This window comes from Scophthalmus maximus, chromosome 11, assembly GCF_022379125.1.
Source record: "Scophthalmus maximus strain ysfricsl-2021 chromosome 11, ASM2237912v1, whole genome shotgun sequence".
In the NCBI taxonomy this organism is placed as follows: Eukaryota; Metazoa; Chordata; class Actinopteri; order Pleuronectiformes; family Scophthalmidae; genus Scophthalmus; species Scophthalmus maximus.
The window spans coordinates 4,646,991-4,673,522 of NC_061525.1; the positions used below are offsets into that span (position 1 = coordinate 4,646,991).

Sequence of the window (26,532 nt, forward strand, 5' to 3'; positions counted from 1 at the left end):
AATCATGAGTCCAACAATCTAAATGCAACAATAATTTGGTCAAGTAATTCTTACAGCCAATCAGTGTCGAGGCTTCCATGTCATATTTTCATTCTTTTAAAATCATTTTACTTTGTGGTTCAAGTTTTTGCTCTATAAAATCATAAGTGATCTGAATATAAGAATTATTTAAACCTGGATGAAGTGATAGTAAATTGCATGAAATTATTTTTATTTTTTTTAAACCAAGGCTAATCTGGAGCAATCCGGGGAAAGTCCAAATCAATAATTGAATGCTTTGTTGTTGTTGTTGTTGTTGTTGTTGTGGGTTTTTTTTTCTTTCTTTTTTTACATATATGCCTTACCACAAGAATCCCAAAAGCCCATAAATAAGAAATGCTGATCCATTATCGGTCATTATACGCTACCATGAATTATTACTAGTTCTTATAAGACAAGGACATTTAATCTTAACGATGGCTTTGTGCATCACAGCTCCCATCTGACACATCTGACATAACTCTCTGTAAAGCTTTGAATGTTTGCTGATAATTCTCACTCAACATTCAAAGCCCAGAAAATGTAAACTTTGTTTTCATAATGCAGTCAATTTTAACATTTAAGAATTAACAATGACCCAGTGTTTTCCCTCCGCACATTTATCCTTGTTGGGTTAGAAAAAGTCTTTACACAATCAAATTCCTTCCCCTGTCCCACACAGGCTCACTCTTCACCCTGTTCACGCAGCCCCTCCTTCAGAGCGACTGCACAATGATTTTTTTTTATTTTTTGTCCTTTTCAAATTCTTCCCGTGCCTCCTTCCTGACACACTTGCTCTCGCTCACATAAAACAAGCAGTAGGAAAAGGTGTGTGTTGAACTCCCCCCCTACCTGTTATTGTATGGATGATTGTTTTGAAAAGGAAGGCTGACGGACAAGGAAGGACACCAGCTTATCTGCCTTTTGTCACCTTTTTACTGCACCACCCTGAATCTCCTGAGTGAAAATCAATGCCTGTTTTTCATTTCCACTTCACATGCACATAAAACTGACACGCGCACACACACTGTCAGGGAGCTCATTAGGCGAAGTGAGTAGTGGCGTGCGGGGCGGGAGCGGTGAGGCTCTTGTTCATTTGGGGTTGACTTCTTGGACTGCAACCAGCTTGTGTGTGCGTGTGTGCGTGCGTGCGTGCGCGCGCTTGCTATCTTGTGTGGCATTGCATGTGGTTCAAAGCCAACTACACGCACGTCGGGCTGAGCATAGTGGGGAACCCAAATGAGGGAACAAAAACCTGAAATATACATGAATGGCACTAGAGATATGCAGATACAAACACGCACGCAACACACACACACAAACACACACACACACACACACAAACACACTACAGTTAAGTGAAAAGCGTGTGTGTGTGTGTGTGTGATCTTTATGGTTATATGGGTCTGTCAGGGAGTTATGGGTTATATATATAGTTTAAAAAGGGGATTATTTATATCTATATGTTTCCATGTTTAACATTAAAGTCTATCTTATACTCTTTTTGTTTGGTAATACTGTATCTGCTGTAATGTCACTGCAGCTGTGGCTGTTGTTGCCATTCATCAAAGGAGGATAAAACAGTTTTTTGAGGTATTAGTGTTGCTAGGTGTCATAGTACGGTGACTGATGAGTGTGTATTGTACTGTATCCCTTTTCAAGAGAATTATACGTAGAGATCGTGAAATGTTATGAGATGTACACTCTGCCATTATAATGTGGATCCATGCCACGTTCACAAAGCCAAATCCTGATCGTTTTCTAGATGGCCGTGCTGATCGGCCAAATATCATCAATTAAATCTCTGTCATGGGGTCTCTTTAATACATGATGTATTTGAAAAACAATGTGTGCTAGCAGGATGGCGGATGAGGAGCTGAGGCCCAAAAAAAGAAGTCGATGTCAGCTGTGTGGCAGTGGTTCAGCCACGCATAGATATTTCTCAAAGCAAATTTATCTGAAAACTTTATTGGATAACGGTTGGCACCCAGGTAAGGAATATGACAAATCTATTCAACCACCATGTGGGGGAACATACCCGGAGTGTGTCACTCAGGTTGGTACAACCACCGCTTATCTGTATCTTACAAGGTCACGAAACATAAACAATCATCGTCATCATCGGCCGACACATCAGAGCTGTGGAAAAAAAATAATGATTACGGCAGTAAATGATGGAAAGAGGTGGCGGAGGCGATCGCATTATAACCAGCTATGGATATGGTGCTTCAAAGCTGTGGACAACGAAGGCTCAAAGTTCAGCATTTGGAAGAACTCATTGTATGGGGCAGCACTAGGCTAAAAGTTTCATCTGGAACAGAGGAATTTATATTTGGCCTACCATGGCAACGCTGGCCCTTTTTCCCACTAGGCAGTTTTTTGCTAATGTAAAATCAATACTTCTTCATTACTAGTTTGGGAAATGTCTTGCTCGGTGAAACTAAGTCTCTCAGGATGTTAACATTTATGAAAATGTAAAATTCATGACATCAGTTCTGGTGCTGCAGTGCCCCCCCCCCCCCCCCCCCCCCCCAAAAAAAAATGTCATCAGCCACCTGTTGTCTTTGTTATTTATACAATCTGTCAGGAATTCTATTAATAAAAAAGAGAACTAATGGTTTTAAACCATTTTGGTGATGTGGTTGTACTTCTCTCCTACCGACCTTTTTCTGGAATTTCTGGAAGGATTGATTGCATCGGAATAAAGAAGCTCAAGGAGAGAGGTTGGGCTTATCTCCCACGTCTATCTCACCTGATATCTGGCCTGTTGTGTCATTAAACAAGGTCACTTGACCCTTGAGGCGTATTTATGGTTTGCCTCTTTGCAAAACTGTCACTGTTTAATTGCAGGTTTGCCAGTTAGTCTTTGAACCGTGTTCTTTCATCCATGTTAAATATTTATCATGGAATTAATGCCTGGAAACAAATGACGGCTCTGATAGGATGTTGCTACACCGTCTCTCTCCTGGTCCTTTCCAGTGATAAACACTCTTCATATTAATCCTGGACTTTCCCGTGCCATCTTCCTCGCCCCTGCCGCCGGTACAATAAGTCCGGGACAACCCCTTCATCTGGGACCAATTAACGGGCTCAGCCGAGTGCCCGCGCTGACTAACGCTGAACATAATGATAGGCTTTCAACCAGTAATGCCTTTGTTCTGGATGGGTCTGTTTGTTTTCTTCCTCTGGTCAGATGCAAGTTTCAAGGGCGGTGCATCTGAGAAGGTCCATTTCCACCCTCTTGTTTTTCGGGGTCTTCTGGCTTTCCATTGTGTTTGAAGTCTCCTTACTTAATTTAAAATCTAAGGGTTGGCAAACATGAATGTGGCCGAGAATGCCATGTAGAACGGCATCTGGGGTAGAATGGCGGTCGGAATTTAATGGCAAAAACCCCAAATCGCCCTTCACATGTTTCCCTTGTTGATTTTTTCCTCTTTCCCCCCATTTGTGTTCATTCCTTCCCCTCTCCTCCCCTGAACGTCATTAGTGGATCCCGTGAGGTATTTCAGGGCTCGTCAGTCAATTCAATTTCAACCAATTACAGTTTTATTGCTCAGAAATGGTTCTGAATTGGAAACTATTCTGCATGGGTTCATCGAGAAACCTTTTGAGTTCTTTCCGAAACCTTTTTGTTACTGCTCATCTTTCATCCACTTTAGTCTATTTCATTGCTAACAAAACCGTCCACATCCGCTTAATGTCGAGCTAGTGCGTAAAAGTGCGGCTAAGCATAACAAAGGGTAGTAACGATGCATCAAAATGTATTCACTGTACGACAACGGAGGACATTCGTTCAATGTGTTTTGGCAAACCCTGCACAATGATCAAGCGACATTAGATTTCCGTAGTTGTACCTGTGTTGCCCTGGAATCAGCCAATGACGGCGTGTATAACTGAATTACAAAACGGTGAACATCTGGTTTGAAAATCAAATTGTTTTTCTGGTCTTCCCTGAATCATTAATCAAAACCTGAATTCAACAAGAGCTGGAATTGATGAACAAAATCTCAGTCTCAACTAATCATAAAATAATATCCAACATTGCCAAGGAATGGCAACTGCCGGTTCCTTGGATCACAACTCAGAGCTTTGCACCAACTCATAACTCCCTCTCTGGCACTGGGACGCTGCCCCTTACTACTCTGCCATCTCATATCCAGATAGACAATACATATGACACTATAGCACATGAAGTGTACATTTTACAGTGTCAATTAGGATCAATTGTTAGTGGATGGAAGTTGCAATGTTAGGCATTACCTCCTTCCATCTTTATGATTCTTTGCTTTATGGTGTGTGCAAGACATTTCTCTTGCAACATGTGAGTCTGGGGTATTTGTTTAGTAGCGGCATCATCTGCAAAGTACAGTTTTCTGGGCCGTGTCGGACTTCGGTATTTACCCTGTTCTATGTCACGTTCACTCTCCTCCATGATTATTTAAATGCTAATTCTTTTCCTGCATCTGCGACTCAAGGAAGAACACAAAAACGTGGCCAACATCACTGTGATATTTGAAAACAAAGTAAACAAGGGCATAATGTCAAACCACCAATTAACCAGCAGCTACGGATGGACAGTCTGACAATGCATGCCACAGTTCACACTCACATTGCATCACTCGATACACAGCAACAGAACAGGATCTGACCCAACACCATTAAGGCTTCAGAGCTAATGCACCAGAGCAAATCTTTGCATGAGGTGAAATACACAATGAGCAGCAGCACATAGTCTTAGTGAGCAACAAAGAGTGTGATTTGTAATTCGCCCTAAAACTAACACAGACTTTGGATGAATGCTTTTACTTCTGATATGCAGATTAACTCAAACACTCAAATTGTGCAGAAGGGTGTAGTGTAGGTGATGCACTTGGCTTTAGACAGCCTTCTAATGGCCAACTTATGAGAGCAGATGGTTACTTATCACAACTTTGGTACAAATGTACAATGATCCAATTTTCTATTTACTGATTTTCACTGTGCAGATTTTCAGTCTCATGGTGCCTGATGCTGCCAGCCGCTTGTTAACTGTAAAGCTCTCTGAAACCTTGAAACGCACATGGTTTGTACAACGTATTGGCAAACCACAAAGTGTAGACGGATGTTTAATGTCGATGAGTCACGTCTCCCCGACGCTTGATCCATTTAAAGAAGCCAGTGCTGGAGCTGATACCAGCGGCAGAGACTGCCGGACGGCCTCCTGACACACTTTAACTTGACGTGAACCTTCCTGTTAACGGCCACCAGCCGTTTGTTCAGGTAAATGTCCTTGATCCTGCGTTCTGACTGACAGTTGGACAATATGACCTCCTGTACTGCCTTCGATCGACCTGCTGTGATCGTCGACCCCAATAAAATGGCAGTGAACTCGAGTTTTGCAGTGCACGCTAACATGCGTGCGTGCGTGTGTTCGAGTGCGTGTGTCTAAAAATAGCCAGCATGCCCCCAATTTGTATGCATGGTGGATAGTGTTTACAAGGTGTGTGTGTGTGTGTGTGTGTGTGTGTGTGTGTGTGTGTGTGTGTGTGTGTGTGTGTGTGTGTGTGTGTGTGTGTGTGTGTGTGTGTGTGTGTGTGTGTGTGTGTGTGTGTGTGTGTGTGTGTGTGTGTGTGTGTGTGTGTGTGTGTGTGTGTGTGTGTGTGTGTGTGTGTGTGTGTGTGTGTGTGTGTGTGCGCGCATGTTTGAATGTTATCTAAACACTTTCTTCCATCAGGCCATAGAGGTCACTTTCCAAGAAACGTATGTCTGCTATCAGTGTTTGTTTTATCCTGACATGCATGAGAATTGAGTGAATTGGAAGTTTGCTCTCCTGTGTAGACCCACCCATGTCAGTGAATTATTCAAGGCAAGTGGATTGCATAATAAGTCAATGTAAAAGAAACAAGCAGGTGAGAATTTTGCATCGCTTGCGGCGGGCGACATGAATGGCATAAGTTGCTATTCGTATCTTGACGTGAAGTCGGACACTAGCTTTTGCCCCAGCTAGCACAACCACTTAGTGTGGCTTTCGCATCAGCTATCCTGTCTTTGGTCAAGCCACAGTGTGTAAAATTTAGAATAACTTTTTCACAGAAACTGAATATATTGTCCAGAAATTGAATATATTGTCCATAATTGTGTGTTCATATATGTATAATCACCTGCAACAAAGAACCAATGTGTTTTTGTCAACTTTGAATGAGTGCGGTGTGCCACCATGAAGTGTCCCCTGTCGGATGCTCAGTTGTTTGCGGTTTGTAACTTTACCACCAGATGCAGCCAGAAAATTACCAAAAATTACACTCTGGGGCTTTAAAGGTGACCACCCACGGAGGGCGTGGGCGCGTGTGTGTGGGCGTGTGTGTGAATCCATACATGGTACTGTGCATGGAGAGAAGTCATGGGTTACATTTTTGACAATGGAATGACATAGTCAGTTATGTTATAAGTGAGATTTAGTGGCGGTTTTTGTTTTATGCTTTTGCTTTTTCCAACATTAACCTTTTTTATCATGTGCCCGCCGTGTATAACACCAACACAACCATAGATATGGTGACAACAACACTGATACCACCTACAACACCAACGACAATGCCGAAGCTAACATCCACAACACTTCCAAGACCACACCCACCAACAAAAACACCACCGCCAACAGCACCAAGAGCAACAACACCAACATCACTGTTAACATTTAAAGCTGCAGTTGTGCCAAAATATAATTCTCTCCCCTCTCTCCCCATCTGCTCTGCACCGCAAGGTTTCAACTTGAGTAATAAGGTGAAATCTAGGATGTTCCAAAACACTCTGCATTTATTAATCCCACAACTGGATCAGTTTTGCAGAACTGATTAAACTGTGGCTTTTGCAGGATTTCAGAATGGCTGACAAATGTTCACTCAGAGCCTTTTTCGCCAAGAAGCTAAAGTTGCTTCCTGTCGCGCCACGATCTGCTCAGTGATGAGTTATCAGGACGAGACTTTCTCTCTCTGAGGTGAAATGCAAAATAGCGTGCACTGAAACGATCATTAGGCTGCATGTGTCTGATAATGTTGATGTCGGGTGTCGTCGTCGCTAGTATCCAACATTTGCTCATCAGCAACTCTCATCCTGCTGAAATCGGCCTTGATGACCTTGATTACCTTGCTGTGTTGTGACGGGCGGCCAAGAGGAAGTCATTAGCGCCGGTTCCTGTCCACCACCCAGGAGCATTATGGGAGGGGGAGCCGGTCTTTGGGCTGTGTACAAAACTCGGAGCTTCCTGTCTCTTGGACTGCTGACTTGACTTTTTTTTTTTGTATGTGTGTTTGTGTGTGCTGTGTAGTTTTGGTGCGAGTGTGTGAGGGATGTTACACTGGGTCATAGTTAAGGGCGAGGTTTGGCCAGTTTGGCGCCACAAGTTTTTCATTTCATTACTGTGTGCGTGCGTGCGTGCGTGCGTGCGTGCGTGCGTGCGTGCGTGTGTGTGTGCGTGTGTGTGTGCGTGCGTGCGTTTGGGTAAAGGAAAACATTTTCATTGTTTTTCTTGGGAGGTCAGTTCAGGATAAAGACTCTGAAGGTATTCCTCCACACTGACCTGTAGGCTGACCTCTGACCTGCTGGCAGGTCGAGGAGGGCCCTGATGGTACAGAGGTCATCCAGGTCATTATTAGTTTGATCAGAAGTTAAAAAAGAAAATTGCCAGTCAGCAGCACTGACATGTTACACTAGTCTCTGCAACCCTTGCAAGCACATCTGATTGGTGGAGAAGTGGCACAGCCACCATAAAATGAAGTTACATGCATCTTAAGCAATTAAAGTCAATTAAAAAATAAATTGCCCTAAGATATGAAATTCTGTAGTTTTGACTTCTCCCCGTTTTAATGTACGATGTCCGTCCCCTGACCGTTGGGGCTTGTTGTGGGCATGTTTGTATTGACTTCCTGAGCTAACGCCCTCACTGTGTCCTTCTCCAGATGTATGGGCGCTACACACAGGAGCTCGGGGTGTACGCAAAAGAGGAGGCCGCTCGGCTGAGGGAGAGCGGGCAGAGGCGATCGGTCAGCGAACGAAGCCGAACCTTGGACTTGCTGGAGTACAACAAGGGGCGCTGTGCCAAGTGTCGCAGTAAGTTTCACACCTTCTCACACCTGCTTCACCCCGGCGTCTGCCTGAAAAAAAAAGAGTTTCTCCTTATTAATCCTGGGTGTAAAATGTAATAAACCAATCAGACGGCCATCTCCCATTCCCTTCAAAGGCCGGGTGCACTTGCACCTCGGCGAGTTTCTATTAACAGGGCACCGGGGAGAGAGGGCGCTTCTGCAAAGGAAACGGACCGTCTGTGTGTATAACAAGCTTATTATTTCCTGGATGATCCCCCCGTATGCGCAAGCGTTATATTATTACCACTTATGTACTGTTATCAACTAACTTGATGTGCTGTTTCTTCGTTATAAGACCACGGGGTGTGATTCACCTGTCCTTTCATGCCCAACATACTGTTATGTGCATGTTTGTTATTTGAATATTCTTATGTCACCATAGTAACTGCAACAGCGCCTTTACAATGATATCGCCGTCATTGCAGGCGTGTTGAATCTCCGGTAAAAACACGTCACATCTGCCTACGTAAAGCCATCTGATGACGTATCGCGTTCGAAGGGGTGTCCCATTTAGTAGGGGTAGATTTTCAACCCCTTCCCCTTGTAATGAGAAATGGGACAACTAGACAACTCCATTATGACACAGTGGTATTATTTAGTCCTCCATGGGGGGCTTTTGGAGGCAATTTGGTGGCTTCATTTAATTCTAGGTTGTCTGGACATACTCTGGAGTTGGATAGGGAGAAGTAGTTACTTTAGTGAAAAGGTTTTCAAAATGGTTTCTGAAGTGAAGAAAAAGGCCAAAAAAAGAGAGTAAAATAATCCCCAAAAAATGGGAAAAATAATCCAGAAAAAAACGGGAAAAATATTCCTCTCTCTAATGTTCTTTGGTGGGGACCGAGTTCAGGAAGGTAGAAGTCCTGTAGTTTTACATCACAGCTGCACTGGTAGCTATCAGGATTAGATCGTACATTATATCTGCCACATTCGGAGCAATGGCAACGGTATACGCTCCATGAAGCAGCCTGAGCCATCTTCAGCATCACTGCCCAGAGGGGGGGATATCATTTTCACATTACCCTAGTGTTGGAAATATAATGGTGACGGCACTTTTGCTGGTTTTGAAATAGACCTGATGCCTTACTGCTCTCTGCTTTGGGAGCATTGGTCGTGCTGGACAGTGGGACGGAAAGAAAAAACCCCCTGAAGAAACGCAGCGGTGCCGAACAACCGTCACAACCAGAACTCTCTGCACCAGCGTGGATTTGTTGGATGGCGTGTCACTGCGTCCAGCATTGAAACGCGCCGGCGGATCCATCCGCACATTCCTCCACCTTTGTCTTTGCGCCGTTGTTGATTATTATAATGAGATGAGATAAGATTGTGCATGTAGGACACAGGAGAGGATAAGACAGGCTGTAAACACCAGTAGGAAATGTCCACGTAACAGATGACAGAGGGCTCTCTTCTGACAGTTATTCTCAATGATGCACTGAGTGATTCAAATCATGCTCAAGCTTTATTTGTCTAAAAGTCTTATCTGGTGGTGACCAGTTTGGACCTCTACATCACGTACACCATGTTGGATTCGTCCCTCTCACACTCTTATTTCTGGCAGTTTCCTCCTTTTCCTTGCCAAGGAAGAATGTAGCCAGAAAAGGTATTTTTACTTCTTCATTTGTCATAAAAACTAAAAATAAGCCAGAGGATGCTTTGTGGTCTGGTAAATAACATCACGTGACATCACTTGAGTCAGCGTCAGTTTTGACAGTGAAATAAGATGTGAGAGAGTGGAGTTAGAAGTGAGAAGTTCATATGAACAGTGACGCACTTGAAACCCAAAAGTTTGAAGGCTGTGGATTTTTGTCCTCCATCGCATTCGTTGAAAGCATATCTTAAAGGGATCTCTTTAAAGGGAGCAGTAAGCGATTTTATTCAAATACCCTTTTGGTAAAAATCAGCGCATATTTCCTCGCGGTCTGCCAGCTGTCGGTTCTGTGTGTCCCCCAAAAATAAATCGCTTTCTTTTTGGCTCAGGCTCAATTGAAAACCAAAAATGGTGCGGACCTCGCCTCAATACACTGCGTGTGCAGTTTGTGAACATCACTCCTCGACACCTTAAGAGACGTGCTAGCGAGACACGCTGCGACTCAGGGGATTCGGCCTCGTGGTTTTAGCACGTCCGTCTCACAGACACAAGGCTGCGGGTTTGAGACCCGTCCAAGATGGCTTAATGTCCCTTTGGGTCCAGGATGGACACGAGGAATAATCCAACCAGGCAAATCCTATTTCAGTGACTATTGAGACTGTCGGAGAGAACTTGTGCTTTGAGGGGAATGACACTTTGGACAAGGCAGCTGGAGAAGAGGTGACTCGCCAGTTCAGTCAAATTCTTCAGCTGGCAAGCAGTGGTGTAAAAGGCGACCGGGCTTTATCGGTTTATATTTATGGCACTCCAGGAGCAGTTTTGGAAACATTTGTGTTTTGACAAAGTGTCACGCTGAAGCTGTGAAGCAGAGGAAAAGACCACAATGAGTGACCTTTTTTTTTTTTTAAACCTTTGCCATGTTTGTCCTCCCTGGCTCGTTCCTCGTATGTCTTACTGATGAGATGACAAATCGGCTGAGTAAAGTCACTGCTGAAGTGCCGTTGAGCTCGGTTTCTCCCTGCACGTTCAGTGTAAACACACTGCCCTCTGCTGCTGACAAGTGACCAGTGCACCCAGAACTAATCACACAGACGCCACCACCTTCTGATCCAAAAGGGGTGTGTGTGTGTGTGTGTGTGTGTGTGTGTGTGTGTGTGTGTGTGTGTGTGTGTGTGTGTGTGTGTGTGTGTGTGTGTGTGTGTGTGTGTGTGTGTGTGTGTGTGTGTGTGTGTGTGTGTGTGTGTGTGTGTGTGTGTGTGGGCAGCTGATGAGTAAGCTGTCCATCTCCCTCTTCCTCTTCTTCCTAATCTTCCCTGTGGGAATGTAGACACCAAAATGTGTGATGGAATTGATTCGTCCCTCAGGAGGTAGATTCAAAGATAAGAGATATGGTCTGGATCACGTACGCACACACGCATGAGAAAAAGATGAACACACACACAGGGAGGTAAAGGCAGAAAATAGGAAGCGATGGACTGAAAATATATGTAAATATAAAACTGACAGAGACATATTCTTCTTCATTGCAGCAGCTGCTGTGGGAGACTGGGAGATGCGCTAACTCTCACTTATACACACACACACACACACACACACGCACACACTTCCTACACTGTGTGTGTGTGTGTGTGTGTGTGTGTGTGTGTGTGTGTGTGTGTGTGTGTGTGTGTGTGTGTGTGTGTGTGTGTGTGTGTGTGTGTGTGTGTGTGTGTGTGTGTGTGTGTGTGTGTGTGTGTGTGTGTGTGTGTGTGTGTGTGTGTGTGTGTGTGTGTGTGTGTGTGTGTGTGTGTGCGCGCGCTTTATGCCAGTATGACTCCAAACATTGTTTACTGTAAAATGTAATGACGGCAGACCGTAGCAGACAGAGGGGGTCGATGGCAGCTCAGTGGAGAGTAACAGTTAAAGGTATACAGCCGGGTTTTGGGGCCATTTAAATTGTTATGACTTGATCTTCAGTGGGTCATTCTAAACTATTTAACACTATACCACACACTTACCTGGCGTCTGATGTCAGATGGCAGTGATGGTGATAGTCACTCTTTAAAGCCTGTTAAATATATACCAGTATATATATGTTTCTTACATGTCTAAAGCTTATAAAGCACTGCAGGTTCCCCAGCCCAGTATAAGACTGTGAGGGGCTAGACTTGATGTTCTTTTACTTTATTTATTATCTTTTAAGTCCAAAGTGGTTCTGCCCCTCATGATATAACCCCCACATCTATCATTCAGGCAGAGCCCAGTCCTGAGGACAAAAGCTGAGTGGGGCGTTTTTAAACTGCTGCACATTTGCTCAAGATCGAACAATCGGAGTAACCCGACTCTACATCACTATTAAACAAATGGACATTTATGGACTCTCGTGGTATGAAGGTGCCTTCATAAGTTAATGAGTTACTTTTATTGATTTCACTTGCTTATTACAGGAATATCAGCAGGTGAAAGACCTGCTTTGTCACATTTGAAATTAATACTGTATGTACCTCAAATCCCAGAGTGTTGGAAAGGAATTGTTCAGTTTTTAAAGCCATTTTGTGATTTTTAAATATACAGTATAATGAGTTTTTTTTTTAATCAGGGGGTAAATAAATCAAATTTTCTATCTGACACATGTTATCACCTTTCAACATATTAAAACCCGTTTATTTTCTAACACAAGTGCTGTACAGTCAATGGGGGCATTTCCACTATGCCATTGTTCTTTTATTTAGGAATTAGTTCACTAGTTTAATCCCTTAGTTAGTGCATTGATACAATTGGTGTAATCGGTTTTGTATGTTAAGCATGAAGTCTTTAACAATACAAATTTTATATTATATATAAAATTATTACCTGTTTAAACCTCCAAACAATTTCTCTAAAGCCACTTGAGAAGTTTTGTGTGTCTTTGGTGGACAGTAGTACGTGTCTGCTCAAGAATACTGGGAGTAAAACATTATGTCTGCCTTGTAAGAGAAAGTGGAAACAAAGGAGCAGCAGAGTCTTACCCACAGTGCCTCCATTTGGAGACCATAAACCGGAAAAACAAGTGGCAAAACATTGAACATACGGTGTTTTCCCTGACTGTTGGCTGTTCACCCGCCCAGCGTACTGTAGTGCTCGGAGGGAAAGCCTGTTCCTGTGGCTGGTGTTGGCCAGCAGGGCGCAGCGTTGAGCTTCACTGCGGCACAGTCACGTGGCAGATGGATGCTCTGGTATCAGAGCAGTGGCAGGAAAGAAAAAAACCCAACAACCTCAGACCCTAGAGAGAGTTCCGTCCTGGCAGTCCCCTCTTCCTCTGTGGTTGTGTGTCTTTGTGCTCAGGTGCGTAATCTCTGGATGTCTATGAGCCTTGCTCTACCTGCCATCTGCAGCGGTTGGTCACATAAATATTTGTCTGTTTGTCCTACTTATCCAGTTATTACTTTTGCCATTTCACATTAAGTTGAAATGTTTTGGCAGGGTTTAACCCCAACGTAATTTTCTTTAATGTTCTCCAAAATAATTTCATTCTATTTTATCATCGCAGGTGGAAAATTAGAATTTCCCATGCATGGTATTCTTTTGTAAAGGTTTGGAGTAGGGGGGGGGGGGGGGTGTGTGTGTGTGTGTGTGTGTGTGTGTGTGTGTGTGTGTGTGTGTGTGTGTGTGTGTGTGTGTGTGTGTGTGTGTGTGTGTGTGTGTGTGTGTGTGTGTGTGTGTGTGTGTGTGTGTGTGTGTGTGTGTGTGTGTGTGTGTGTGTGTGTGAACAGTAATGCTTAAGGCGACTTTCATTTACTCTCATTGCTGATGTCACAGGCTCTCACATGGGCTCCCAGCATCCCAGAAGGAAAACACATACACACACACACACGGGCTAAGCACCTGTGTCCACAGGGTTGTGAAATATAGACAGCTGTCTTTCCCCCTCTGACTTTCTCTCCTTCTATCTCTCAGTCCACCTGCACCACGATGTCACTTAATTGGTTCCAAGTCACACACACACACACACACACACACACACACACACACACACACACACACACACACACACACACACACACACACACACACACACACACACACACACACACAGCATTTTCAGCTTCAACAGGTGTGATGTCAGCAGGAGCTCAGCATGGCGCCGCATGTTGCTATGGTGACCGGCAGGCGCCTAGCGACCAACAGTTGCTCACATGCTGTCATCTTCTTTCTCTCGTCTTTTGTGCTTTCCTCCCTTATCTTTTTGTCTCCTGGTCTCCTCTCCTGTCCATCGAATTCATCTCATCATCCTCCCCCTCTCATCCACTTGCTCTTCGTCCTGTCTGTCTGTCTGTCTGTATCCCCCCACTCATCCTGTCTCTGGCCGTGTAAAAGCTGGATTGAAGTGGCAGAGCAGATAGGCAGACAGGCTGACGGCAGGTCCCGGTCGTGGATGGACGGACACATTTTTCATGGGACACACGTGCATGCATGAGCACATAGTGCCACTACCCATGTTTCCACTTAAAGGGGCAGTAAGCGATTTATGGAGAAAGATTTTTGTTGTTGTTGATTTTTTGGTGTGCCTGCACTGGTCGGGGCTCGAACCCGCAGCCTCTATAGTGGACGTGCTTACCACGAGGCCAAAACCCCTGAGTCGGGGAGTGATGTTTACAAACTGCATGCACCATTTTTTGGGTTTCAATTTACAGAGCCAGGGCTGCGCCCAAAAAGCTGATATCTTTTCTGTGCACTCACAGAACCCACAGCTAGCGGACCGAGAGGAAATATTCGCTGAATTTGACAAAAAAAGGGTGGGTGGGTGTGTGTGGGTGGCACTGTGCTGACCCAATGTGGGGGTGTTTAAACATCATTCATATTCAGCCGCCAGCCAAGTTCCGGAAGTAACATGCACATACACATTGTGTTAAATTTTTGCTTGTGGTGGCTTGTGTGTTTGTGCCAGGGAACTTTCACTTTAATATATCAAGTGACCAAGGAGACTTAGGCAACTGATCAATATTTGATTCATTGTCACTCGAGCAGAGTGCGTGCGTTTGTGTCTGCGTGCGTGCGTGCGTGTGCGTGTGCGTGTGCGCGTGTCTGCGTGCGTGTGTGTGTGTGTGTGTGTGTGTGTGTGTGTGTGTGTGTGTGTGTGTGTGTGTGTGTGTGTGTGTGTGTGTGTGTGTGTGTGTGTGTGTGTGTGTGTGTGTGTGTGTGTGTGTGTGTGTGTGTGTGTGTGTGTGTGTGTGTGTGTGTGTGTGTGTGTGTGTGTGTGTGCAGGGATCTCGGACGACTCTTGTCCGTTGCGTTTACTAGAGGTTGTGGCATTAGTCCAGAGTGTGTGTCAGCAGAGAGAGAGAGTGGTCAATAGCCACACAGTGTTGGCTTACATTGATTTTCATCATCTCAGGGAAAGTCGGTTGAGCCAAGATGGCACCCCACACCACTGCTGGCTGGGAGCATTACGATGGTCACCTCATCTATAAAACTGCTCCATGCAGCTACTTCTGGGCACAGAATTTAAACCAATGCTTGGCTCAGTGGACCGATGATTAGTGTATTTGACTTTCAGGGAGTGGGCCTGAATATCAGTAATAATTAAAGGTTTTTACAGTTTAAAGCAAAACTACATTTCAGTCCAATCTTATATCCCACAAGAGTTTTAGATATTCGTTCTTTATCCTCAGATTTTTAGGTCGAGCAAAACGAGTCACTGAAGAACTCGGGTTGCTTTGAACTTCACGTTCCATTCCATAGACCAGGGGCTTTAAAAACAGAAAGAAAAGGAGAGCATCTGTCTCAATTCAATTTGAGTTATTATCGTACTCATAAGTTTTGGAACTTTGGAAGATATGATGTTGCCATGGTTGCATCGTGAAGCTAATATTTCTTCCGTGCACGGTGCAAACATTACACAGTACAAATTCACTCTGCGAACCCGCTCTAATCGCAGTCCGATTCAATACAGGGAGGTCTCACTCCTGCCAATCAATCAATTATGATAGTTACCCGCCAATTAGCTGTCAATCAAATGAGTTTCGCTGCTGTCAAGTTTGTTTATGTCAGCTCTGCCGTGGGCAACTTGCAGTCAGATTAGCATTTCTTTCAGATACTGTTACATTAAATGTCAATACTTCACTTTATGAACAGATATAATACACAACAAAAGCACTTGTTGTGTATTGTATCTGTGTTTGTTTAGTTTTTGGAAATCCAAGTGGTCTTAATCCACTGTTAGCAGTTCCTGTTTGACTCTTCTCAGGCAAACATCTGATGTTATGAGTCACTTTCTACTATTTCTTAGCAGGTCTGTGGCCGATCATGCTGATTTGCTCGTTAAACATAAGTCTCATTGAATCTAAAATGTGTGAATTTATGACCCCATTGGTTTTAAAGTAGCCTACTTTAATTGCCTCTTCTGCCGCTGACGATCGTGTTGATAAGAGCCTCAAACTGCAACAACTAAGTTTTTACGACACCTCGGTGCACAAACCACAAACACGTGACCTATAAAATGTGCGTCACAGAGACATGTGGACAAAAGAAAGCATAAGTAATGACTTGAATGCGATGGTAATCTAAGATTGGCATTTTGTGATCTGGGGATGACCGATAGTTGACACAAAAATGATCTTTTTCCTGCCATTGTAAATCCAGTTTATGAATACATGTAATAAGACATGAGTATCCGTCAGTAGGCCTGTCACGATAATTACGTTACCGACTTATCGTACGGGCTGGGGTTCGGTCAGGTTTGTTAAGTGGAGGAGCGGGAGGTGGAGAGTTATTCTCCCAGCAGTACAATAAATTTGGAAAGAAAGTCAAAGGAAATAATATGCAGTAATAAAAGTTTTATACTTCCTACACTCATAGTGTTTAAACCATGAACTTTTGAACAAGTGAAACACAATTGAATACTCCCTCATAGAGAATGGTCGATTCTCACATCACTCACTTAACTACACTTAACACCGGGGCAGTTAGTAGATACTGTAAAAACTGATTTTTTAATTATCTGCATTCTGAGGGGAGTTTTTCATGTGCAGATATGGAAATCAATAAACTCGTAGTGTCTTAACTGCAGCTGCAACAAAGCAGGTCAAAGTTTTATTGATGCCTTCATTAATTTTTATGCGTTTGCATTGGGATATCAACACGTGGTTTCTAAAGGCGTCTCCTCTTTCTCTCTCTCTCGCTCTCTAAAATCGATTGTTATTAAACTCCAAAGACTGAAGAGAAGTCAAGTCCTGTTCTTTTGGTTGTTACGCAATTTAAAAAAAAAAAAAAAAAAAAAAAAATTAATGTTGCAATCTTGCTTGATTGTTTCGGTTCTCTGGTCTCAAGTTATTGCTTTCACTTTCTCCTCCTTCCCCTCCCGTCCTCCTCCCTTATCTTCTGTCCTCCCGCTCACAACTCTCCTCCTTTTCACGTTCTCCTACTCTGTCTCACCTTTGTTTCGATTTTGTAACCCCCTCCCTTTTTCCCTTTTCCTCCGTTTCTCCTTTTTCATTTTCTCAACTTCCACATCCCACTCTCCCAAATCTCCTCCTCCCTTTTCCTCTTGCCTTTCCATCCTTTTTTTTGTTGTTGTTGATGTACCACTGAGCTCTCTTCACTTCGCTCTCTGTCTTCAATCCATCACTTCCTCCTCCACCCTGGGTACAATCTGAAGTGTGTGTGCGTGTGTCTCCATGCATCTGAGCCCCATGTTCTGAATTATTACTCTGTAATCATCAGTGAGCCCAGAGCCAATCCACCCTCACAGAAATATATATATATATTTTTTATAGTTTGCAGACGTGTACCCAGTCTTGCATAACAGCTAAAACTTTGTCTCTCTTTTCTGGTTCCTTTGCTCCTCTACGACAGTAAACTAAAAATCTTTGGTGTGAGGACAAAACAAAAAATCTTTGTGTAGTTTGGGCAAACATGGTCGTCATTTTTCATTATTTTATGACGTTTTATGGACCAAACAGCTAATCGATTAATCAAGAAAAAAAATCGACAGATTAATCGATTATGAAGTCTTTCCTCCAAGAAAGTCTGTAACATATTAAAGGAGCGCAAGTATAAACACAACAAGGCTGTAAAGGTGGAACAGTTTGTGTTTAATGTCCCCGACAACCTCTGTGGTCTTTTTCAACAACTTGTTGGCAACCACCTTTATTAAGACAGGTAAAAGAATAATATAGTTATACAGCACACCGCTACAAGGGCATTAGAAATGTTATGTTGTTGTAGAGTATTAGTCTGCCGTTATGTTTCCTGTGAACACGTATATTTGATATTGTTCTTCAGCCATATGCAGTAGATCCATTTCATTCCGAGTCATATTTGTTGACAAGTACAAATAAATGATTGCTGAATATTGCTTGTCTTCTTTTATATTCCTTCTTAATTATATTATTTTCTCCCTCATCTCCTACTGTTACGCTCTCCTCCTCTTCCTCCTCTTCATCACGGACCTGAAAAGTCTCCCCCCCTCTCCATCTCCGCTCCTGCATTCTCCCATCACTCCTACTTCCCCCTTCTCGTCTTCTCCCCCTGCCGCTGCTCGCTCATGTGTTGTGTTGCTGAGTTTGTACTGGATCCACAAACATCGATCACCGACTAATAATGTTATGTAAAAAAAAGGGATGGAGAGTTATTCTTCTTTTCTGTTTGCGCTGTGTGAAATGAAGGATGGACTCTGCAGATGATAAAAAAACAACCTTTGTATTGATAAAACACACACACACACACACACACACACACACACACACACACACACACACACACACACACACACACACACACACACACACACACACACACACACACACACGCTGGGACACTGCTTGTGTTTAACTATGTTATGTCATGTGGTCTATTTGTCCCCCAGGGTTAGGGTACCCGTATGTTCTGGAAGCCCCAGCCCAGGACTTTATCTCTGGTAAACGAGTGAACAAACGAACAAAACAAAAAAGTCTGTATCATTCCCAGTCTGCCCTTACAACTACCAGCGCCTCAGCCCTTACGCTCATGATGCTGCTACAGCTAATACAGCCGCATTACTACGCCATCATTAATCCTGAATAAGTGTTCATTTAATGTTGCTCTGACCTCAAGCGCTTAAGACAAGCAACCCTCCCCCTCCCCTCGCTTTTCATTGCATTAATACTGCCATCAATTAAAAAACATAGTGATATGGTGCGTCTCTAACTGTGTGTGTGTGTGTGTGTGTGTGTGTGTGTGTGTGTGTGTGTGTGTGTGTGTGTGTGTGTGTGTGTGTGTGTGTGTGTGTGTGTGTGTGTGTGTGTGTGTGTGTGTGTGTGTGTGTGTGTGTGTGTGTGTGTGTGTGTGTGTGTGAAAAAACCCCAGGAAAATTAAAAGCACAGGCTGAAATGTGATGATCCTGCAGTTTGCAGTGTAGCGCCCGCAAACATGCGGCACATGCACACAGCCACCCCCGCGCAGATATACTCACACGCACACTCACCTTTTGGCTTCATATTAATCAGCGGCCAACATGAAAAATATATCTGTGTGTGCATATTATTCCCATCCCGCTGTGCGAAAGAAGACCAACTCCAGCCCGGCTGGCCTTATTACAGCTAGCCCCGGGCCCTAATGGAAAGTAATAAAGAGCTCTGAACATCCTAGTTTAGCTGTGTGTGTGTGTGTGTGTGTGTGTGTGTGTGTGTGTGTGTGTGTGTGTGTGTGTGTGTGTGTGTGTGTGTGTGTGTGTGTGTGTGTGTGTGTGTGTGTGTGTGTGTGTGTGTGTGTGTGTGTGTGTGTGTGTGTGTGTGTGTGTGTGTGTGTGATGAATGGTTCTGATTAGGCTGTGCAAGCTGCAGACAAACATGATGATCAATGTCTCCCTTCTTACTACTACAATTTGCAATGGCCACACACACACACACACACGTGTAGGTTTTTTTCATCAGCTCTGTGCAGTGTGTTTTTTTTGTGTTGTGCAATCGCCTGCAACGTTTATTACTTTTTGTTTCTCCCAAGATTGATGGTGTGTTTGCCTCATTTCACCACTTTCATATGTATGAATGCATACGCACACTGCAGGTAACCTTATGTCTATGGTACATATATGTATGAACTGTGCACGTGTGTGTGTGTGTGTGTGTGTGTTTGTGTGTCTGACGATACTTGCTGTCGATTTAAATAATGGCAAAGGTGTGTGCAATGGAAATCTGAAAATGGTTACGCCAGGGTATGAACGTGTAAATCAGCGCACTTGGGCGTCTGCAGAGGACTGCAGAATGGAAGTGCTGACTCGACAACAACAACAGAGATGGGTGGTTATGGTGAGGTGGGGTCTGTGGGTGTGCAAAGTGGAGAGAGAGAGAGAGAGAGAAATAAACGGATGCAGAGCGGAAATAGAAAGATGATTCGAAGGAGAAGAAAAACCTAACAGGAGGGCGCAGAGGGAGCAACAGCTAAGAGAGAGATAAATAAAAGGGGGGTTGATGGCAATGGCCTGATGATTGGATGGATAAAATAAAAGGAAATAGAATTATGAGCGAGGTGATGAGCGAGAAAGCGGTGAGGAGAGGTGCAGAGAGTCAGCAGCAGGTCCCCTGGCTTTTGGTCCACTGGGCTTTCCAGGAAATGAAACAACTGGCTGCGACACACACACACACACACACACACACACACACACACACACACACACACACACACACACACACACACACACACACATATACACACACATATACACACACACACACACACACACACACACACACACACACACACACACACACACACACACACACTTTCTGATGATTGAGGACACAAGCAGCGTGAACTGACCTCAAACTCACATTTCACTGTCGGATTTCCCCGTTCACCTGAGAGTTCTGACCACGAGCGGAGCAGCGTTTGATTGTATGGAAATAACTTTTTTTAACGAGTCCACTTGATGACATTTCTCTTCTTAACCCTGCATCGCTTCGAATTCAGGGGAAACAAAATATCAGCCGAGCTCGTGGGTTTTGGTGTCACCGCCTTAAGAAACTTTAAACATACATCGCACAGTCTCGGGAAGCGATTCAAGTGGGATGGCGAGGCGTTTCTTATTTAATTTTTTTTTGCATAATAGCTGTAGTGATTGTGCCGGCCTGCGTGCGTGTGCGGTTACACCACTCCGCCTCATTAAGCAGACGTTGTGCTGCAGCCACGCGAGGGGTGTCACCGCCGCCGCCGCCGGTCGACGAGCGAGCACAGTGATTGAACGCGAGACAAGGTGCTTTGCCCGCTCGCCCGGGACCGCCGCTAACATCACATTTACATATACATCAGCACCTTTTACATCTCATTACATTAGCATAGAGAAAACATCAACGCGAAGGAAGGAGCGAAGGAGGGAGGGAGGGAGGGAGGGATGGATTGGTGAAATGGATGAACGGGGGAAGAAGAAAGGGGAGAGTAGGGAGGAGGAGATGCTGCAGCTGGAGCGTCCTGAGGGAGATGGTCAAATTACGTACTGATGCATCTAACTCATTTTTTTTTTGACTTCAGGGCAAATTAGTTTTTTTAGTTTCATTTAACTCCATCCTCTCCTGCGCTACTTTTTGATCTCCTCAACAGCACAGATCCACAAATAACTGTTTTAACTCCCCTTTGTCCAAGTTAGCTGCGCTTCTTGAACCGGTTTTATTCAGGCTTTTTGAAACCTTGGCAGGTTTCTCACATGCCTTCTTCGTAATCGACTTCTTTATTCTTTCTCGCCGACTGCTGATGACATGCCGACTGGTGTTGTCACAGTTAGCGCTTGAAAATCTTAAATCATTTTTTAGGAATGTCCCGATCAAGAGTCATTTAATATTGAGTATTTGCCGATACCGAGTCCCGATCCTAGGAGTTTCTTACGCTAGATAATATAATTTTTTTTTTTTAAATCAATCCAATGTATATGCTTAACAATTATATCGCTCTGCAGTGCATCAGGAAAAAAAGAAGTGTCCGCATCCAAGCTGTTCCTTAATGTTTTCTTTATTTGTTGGATTTTTTTTTTTACCAAGAAAAAAATTCTAATTATATTTTTATGGCTCATCACAATTCAACTTGTCAACGGAGGTGAGCATCAGTCACTGATCCCGCCTCCAAAGTCTCAAAACTACACTTGACGAGCAATCACAACGAAGCAGTTGGACTCAATCCACACCAAGCATGTTTCAACTTTGGTAAACTGGAACATGCTTATTTGTTCTGTTGACCGGTAGAGAATTACCTTGAAAGTGATGAACTTGGGCTGCACGGTGGTGTAGTGGTTAGCGCTGTCACCTCACAGCAAGATGGTTCTGGGTTCGACCCCCGGTTTAAACCAACCTGTCCAGGGTCGCCAGCCTATGGTCCCGCCTCTCGCCCGATGTCAGCTGGGGTTGGCTAACGCCATCTCCTCCTCCCTACTGTCCCCTTTCTATATATATATATATATATATATATATATACTGTATATCTTTTTTCAGCCACTGAGATTGCCTGCTTGGAAAGGTATTTCAGCCCCTGTATGTTGCCACAGTAGCTCATGAACTATCGATGCATGTCGATAGTTCATAATAGCTTTAGTGATTGTGCTTTAGGATACTTGTGGTCCACAAGTATCCTGTCCCATGTTGTGCAAAAGGATGTGCATTCATTGGATCACTCTGCGAGACGCTCTGGTTTGACCATGAGCTCGTTTGACATGATTTACGAGGGCTTGGCCGATAATTCAGTTTCACAAGATAATTCAGTTTTGCACGATAACTGACGAGAAAAACTATTCCACTGTGATCTGACTCAGCTTTATTTTCACAATGTTGAACACTTAAGGTGAGACGGGCCACAATGTTTTCCAACCAATCTCTACAGCTCCTCACAGTGATATTCAGCTGATAATGCAAACATTTTAATCAGTAATACATATTTGCATGAACGTAATTGAGGGGAAAGTTTCAAGATATTGATGTATCAGCTTTGATCCACAGTGTGTGACAGTGTGTACACATTCTACTTTACATAGTGTGGCATTATCGTTCAACGGTGCCGTTTAAAGAGCAGAAGAGCTGAATGGTCAGTTTTTGCCCATCTTTATTCATTCTAATCTAATTAAGATGGTGGTCTTAAACACCAGCCAGGCATTTCTAATTGAATCCTCTGCTTACGCATGGAGCTACATAATGAATGTGGAGGCACAGACACACAGAACGGGGTTGGGCTGGCCTCATCGGCATGACTGTGCAAAATGGATGCATTAATGGTAGGCTCCTTTACCCTTTACACCCAGATATAGCTGTCACCTTGCATAACAAATGGGGGGGTGATTTAAATAATTGGGAGCGGTGGCAGAGAATCTGCACCCGTGGTGTTTTTTCTCCAAGACGTGTGTGTGTTCACTCTTCCTACCTACCGGCCTGCCCTCATTTTCAGAATAATTACAGCAGAGTTAGACCGATATGTTTCTTTTTCTGGTACCATCATCCTTTTCGTGTCAGCTTCATCGGCACTTGATAAGATGAATATGGTGCCGTTTGATCGATTACTCATGTAATGTACAAATGATCACAATACTAGTATATCGTGAGTGATAGTCTGCCCACTCCAGGTTTGGGGTGGGCTGCTGCCCCAAGTGAAGGAGTTGAAGTCTCTCTCTCTCTCTCTCTCTCTCTCTCTCTCTCTCTCTCTCTCTCTCTCTCTCTCTCTCTCTCTCTCGGGTCTTGTTCAGGAATGAGTGGAAGAATAAGCCGGAGACTGACAGGCAGATTAATGAATCATCATCAGTAATGTGGGCGTTGCACCAGTCCGATGTGGTATAGAGGGAGCTGGGCCACGAGGCAAAAAGCCGATCTACGTTCCGACCCTCACCTACGGTGAATGAGAGTGTGGATACAAGCGGCCAAAATGTGTTTACTCCGTCAGGTGGCCTGTCTCGGACAGCTGGTGGGAGCTCGGAGTGGAGCTGCTGCTCCTTCGCCTCTGAAAGGAGCCCGTTGAGGCGGTTTGGCCATCTTACTATAGGATACCTCCTGGGCGCCTTCCTTTGGAGATGGGCACACCCAACTAAGGGGGGGGGATCCCCAGGGTAGATCCAGAAGTGCCCTGCAGCGATTCTATATTTCCCATCTGGCCTGGGATTGCCTCGGGATCCTCCAGGTGGAGCCGGGCAGAGGGAGATCTGGAACACGCTGCTTTAGCCTGCTGCCGCGGCAGAGATGAGCCGAAGAAGATGGATGGATGGACTCATAAATTAGTATATACAGTACAATCATGAAGCTAGTGTGGCCGTTTAAGTCTAGTCTCTGAGTCACAAAACCAAGCAGCTTAGAAAGCAAGTTCCTGACCACAGGTAGTTTGTCCCCACCCTCGGATTCGATTCAGCGGAGCAGGCATACTGGACCCATGTCGTCAAGGTAACGATAATAAACCTGCAGTTCAAAAATTACATCATTTACATAATAGACAAGCCGTTGAGGTTTTGGCACAGTCGTGCATTTCCACTTCATGTGAAACAAAGAGTGGTCTCCTGTATGTTTTTGTCGATCCGTCCAGTCACCAGGCCGTCGCGCTGTATACAACATCACCTTCTTTCTTTTTTTGCTCTTGTCATATAGTAAGCCAGCTAGAAGTCCCCTAACGATAAAGTTTAACTATGGGCTTCAGTAAGCTGCTGCACTAACAGTGTGACCTTTCTTTTTCTTTTTTTAACGAGAAAATCTCTTTTTGCAAGTACCTCAACATTATAAGATCGCAACACCAGTTTTGCTGGAATGTCCCTATCGGCAGTTTGAGTCTAAAAGAGAGTCCTAAAACTGAAAATGCACACGCATGCCGTCTCTCGATGCCTGGCCAAGCAACCAGATGTGCCGTGTATCCAAGTCAACCTAAGTTAATCTTTGCAGGTATGCAGGCATTATGTCTCTTGCTGCGGGAGAGAGGGAATGAAAAGAATGGATGGGGAAGAGGGAGTGGGAAGGGGATGGGAGCGCAAAGAAAGAAACGAGGACGGAGGAATGGAGGAGTGCAAGGTGGCAGATAAGGCCTGAGAGGTGAAGTCAGGGGTTGGATGTGATTAGCAGAAAGCAGAAGGGGAAAAGGGGGCGGGGGTCGGAAGGCAATGAGAGTTATTGGGAACTTGCGGGCTGCTTATTGCATGCCAAGGAGAATCAAGTCAGCAACCAGAGTGCGTGGCCCGCGCGCGTGTCACACAGACGGGGCTAACGAAATTACCTCTCCAAGAAGACAAAATTACACTTGCAGCTACACACACACACACACACACACGCACACATGCATGCACACACTTAGAAATACAAAGAAATCATGTCTGCGCACACGCATGCTCGTAGGAAACAAACACACACACTAACACTCATTTACATTGCCAACTGTCTGGATGACAGAAGGGGTCCAAGAACACAGACGGCCCGTGGGTGAGATGATGCACGCACACACACACACACACACACACAAATGCTCGCAGACACTCCGATATATGAATCTAAATAAACACGTGTACGAGGCCTGTTTCTCCGCAGTGTCACGTAACTTTCTGTAGAGTGATGGAAAGCAAAGACGAGACAAGTGAATGTGTTTGTGTGTCGCAGCCTTCGCCAGCTTGTGCGTGCGTGCATGTGTGCGTGAGCTCCTGAAGGTGTTGATTGGGGAATGTGTGCATGTTCAGTATGTGTGTTGGCATGTCAAGTGTGTATCTTGTCTGTCAGTCTCGCCTCCGCTTTGACAATATACTTTGTTTTCATGGTTTAGTGATTTGGTTGCTGATACTCCGTATCAGCAACTTGCCCTTTGGGTTATGAAAACATAAATATAATACCCGGGTCTCTGCTGAGTCTGTGCTTTTGCTGCACTCCACTAAACCACTTAAATTATACTCAAAAGTCAGTTGTGATAATACTTAGTCCCCCGGAATCACTCACAATATTGATAAATTGCTAAGTAGCTGTGCTAATACAGCGGCACACACAATCCCCTTAAAATTTGAAGCTACATAATATTTGACAATGAAGTTATTCTTTTTATCAACTACTGCACTGACATGAACAGGAACTAATAATCCACATGTAAAATGTAACGCGGTTTAAAATCATTAAGAGGGCTCTCCCACCGTAACTGTAATTTAGTTGCCTATTAGAATTAATATGAGGTGCATTTTGTCAGTCCAATTAGAGCATGTGTTAAAGTGGAATTCTGCATAACCACATTCTACAACCACAAGATCATTAACTTAGAGTTTTAGCTTTAGAGCCTTAGTTTAGCGTATTGATTGTCAGTGAGGAAATCACATTCTTATTATGCTTAGTTCACTATGGTTCTTATAAGGTTGTAGTGCCACAAGAAAAATCATTCTTCGCTAATAACACTTAATAAATACAGGTAAGAACCGATATGGATTTTTGGAGGCCTATGCCGATATCGATATTAGGCAGTACAAGATATCCGATGCATCAGTCGATATTAGGGGTGCAACTAACGATTATTTTCATAATCGATTAATCGATTAGTTGTTTGGTCCACATGTCCAAATGTCGTTAAATTGTGAAAAATGAAGATCGTGTTTCTCAAACCCCAAAGATGTTTTGTTTTGTCCACACACCAAATATATTCAGTTCCCTGTTATAGGGGAGCAAAGAAACCAGGAAGCATTCACATTTAAGAAGCTGATATTATAGAATTTGTTTTTCATAAAACTACTTGAACCGATTAATTGGTTATCAAAATAGTTGGGGATTAATTTAGTAATCAATGACTAATCGATTAATCGCGTAACTGTTGCAGCTTCAGTCAATATATATATTTTAGTCTGTCAGTGATTCCTAAGATGTCCTTATTAAACCCAAAGTATATGTTATTGAGGCTTGGTGG

The 26,532-nt window shown here is 44.0% G+C and overlaps 1 protein-coding gene across 9 annotated transcripts in view; it reads left to right on the forward strand.

Moving 5' to 3' along the window:
• Positions 1-26,532, forward strand: part of clcn2c (chloride channel 2c) — a 126,512-nt gene that overhangs the window by 34,228 nt on the left and 65,752 nt on the right. For 6 of the 9 annotated variants that reach the window (XM_035622382.2, XM_035622380.2, XM_035622386.2 and 3 more), the window contains exons 2-3: positions 7,953-8,103; positions 18,551-18,601. In XM_035622382.2, the coding sequence (XP_035478275.1) occupies positions 7,953-8,103; positions 18,551-18,601 (202 nt within the window). The remainder of the gene's footprint in view (positions 1-7,952; positions 8,104-18,550; positions 18,602-26,532) is intronic. The other 3 variants (XM_035622383.2, XM_035622384.2, XM_035622385.2) reach the window with 1 other exon arrangement.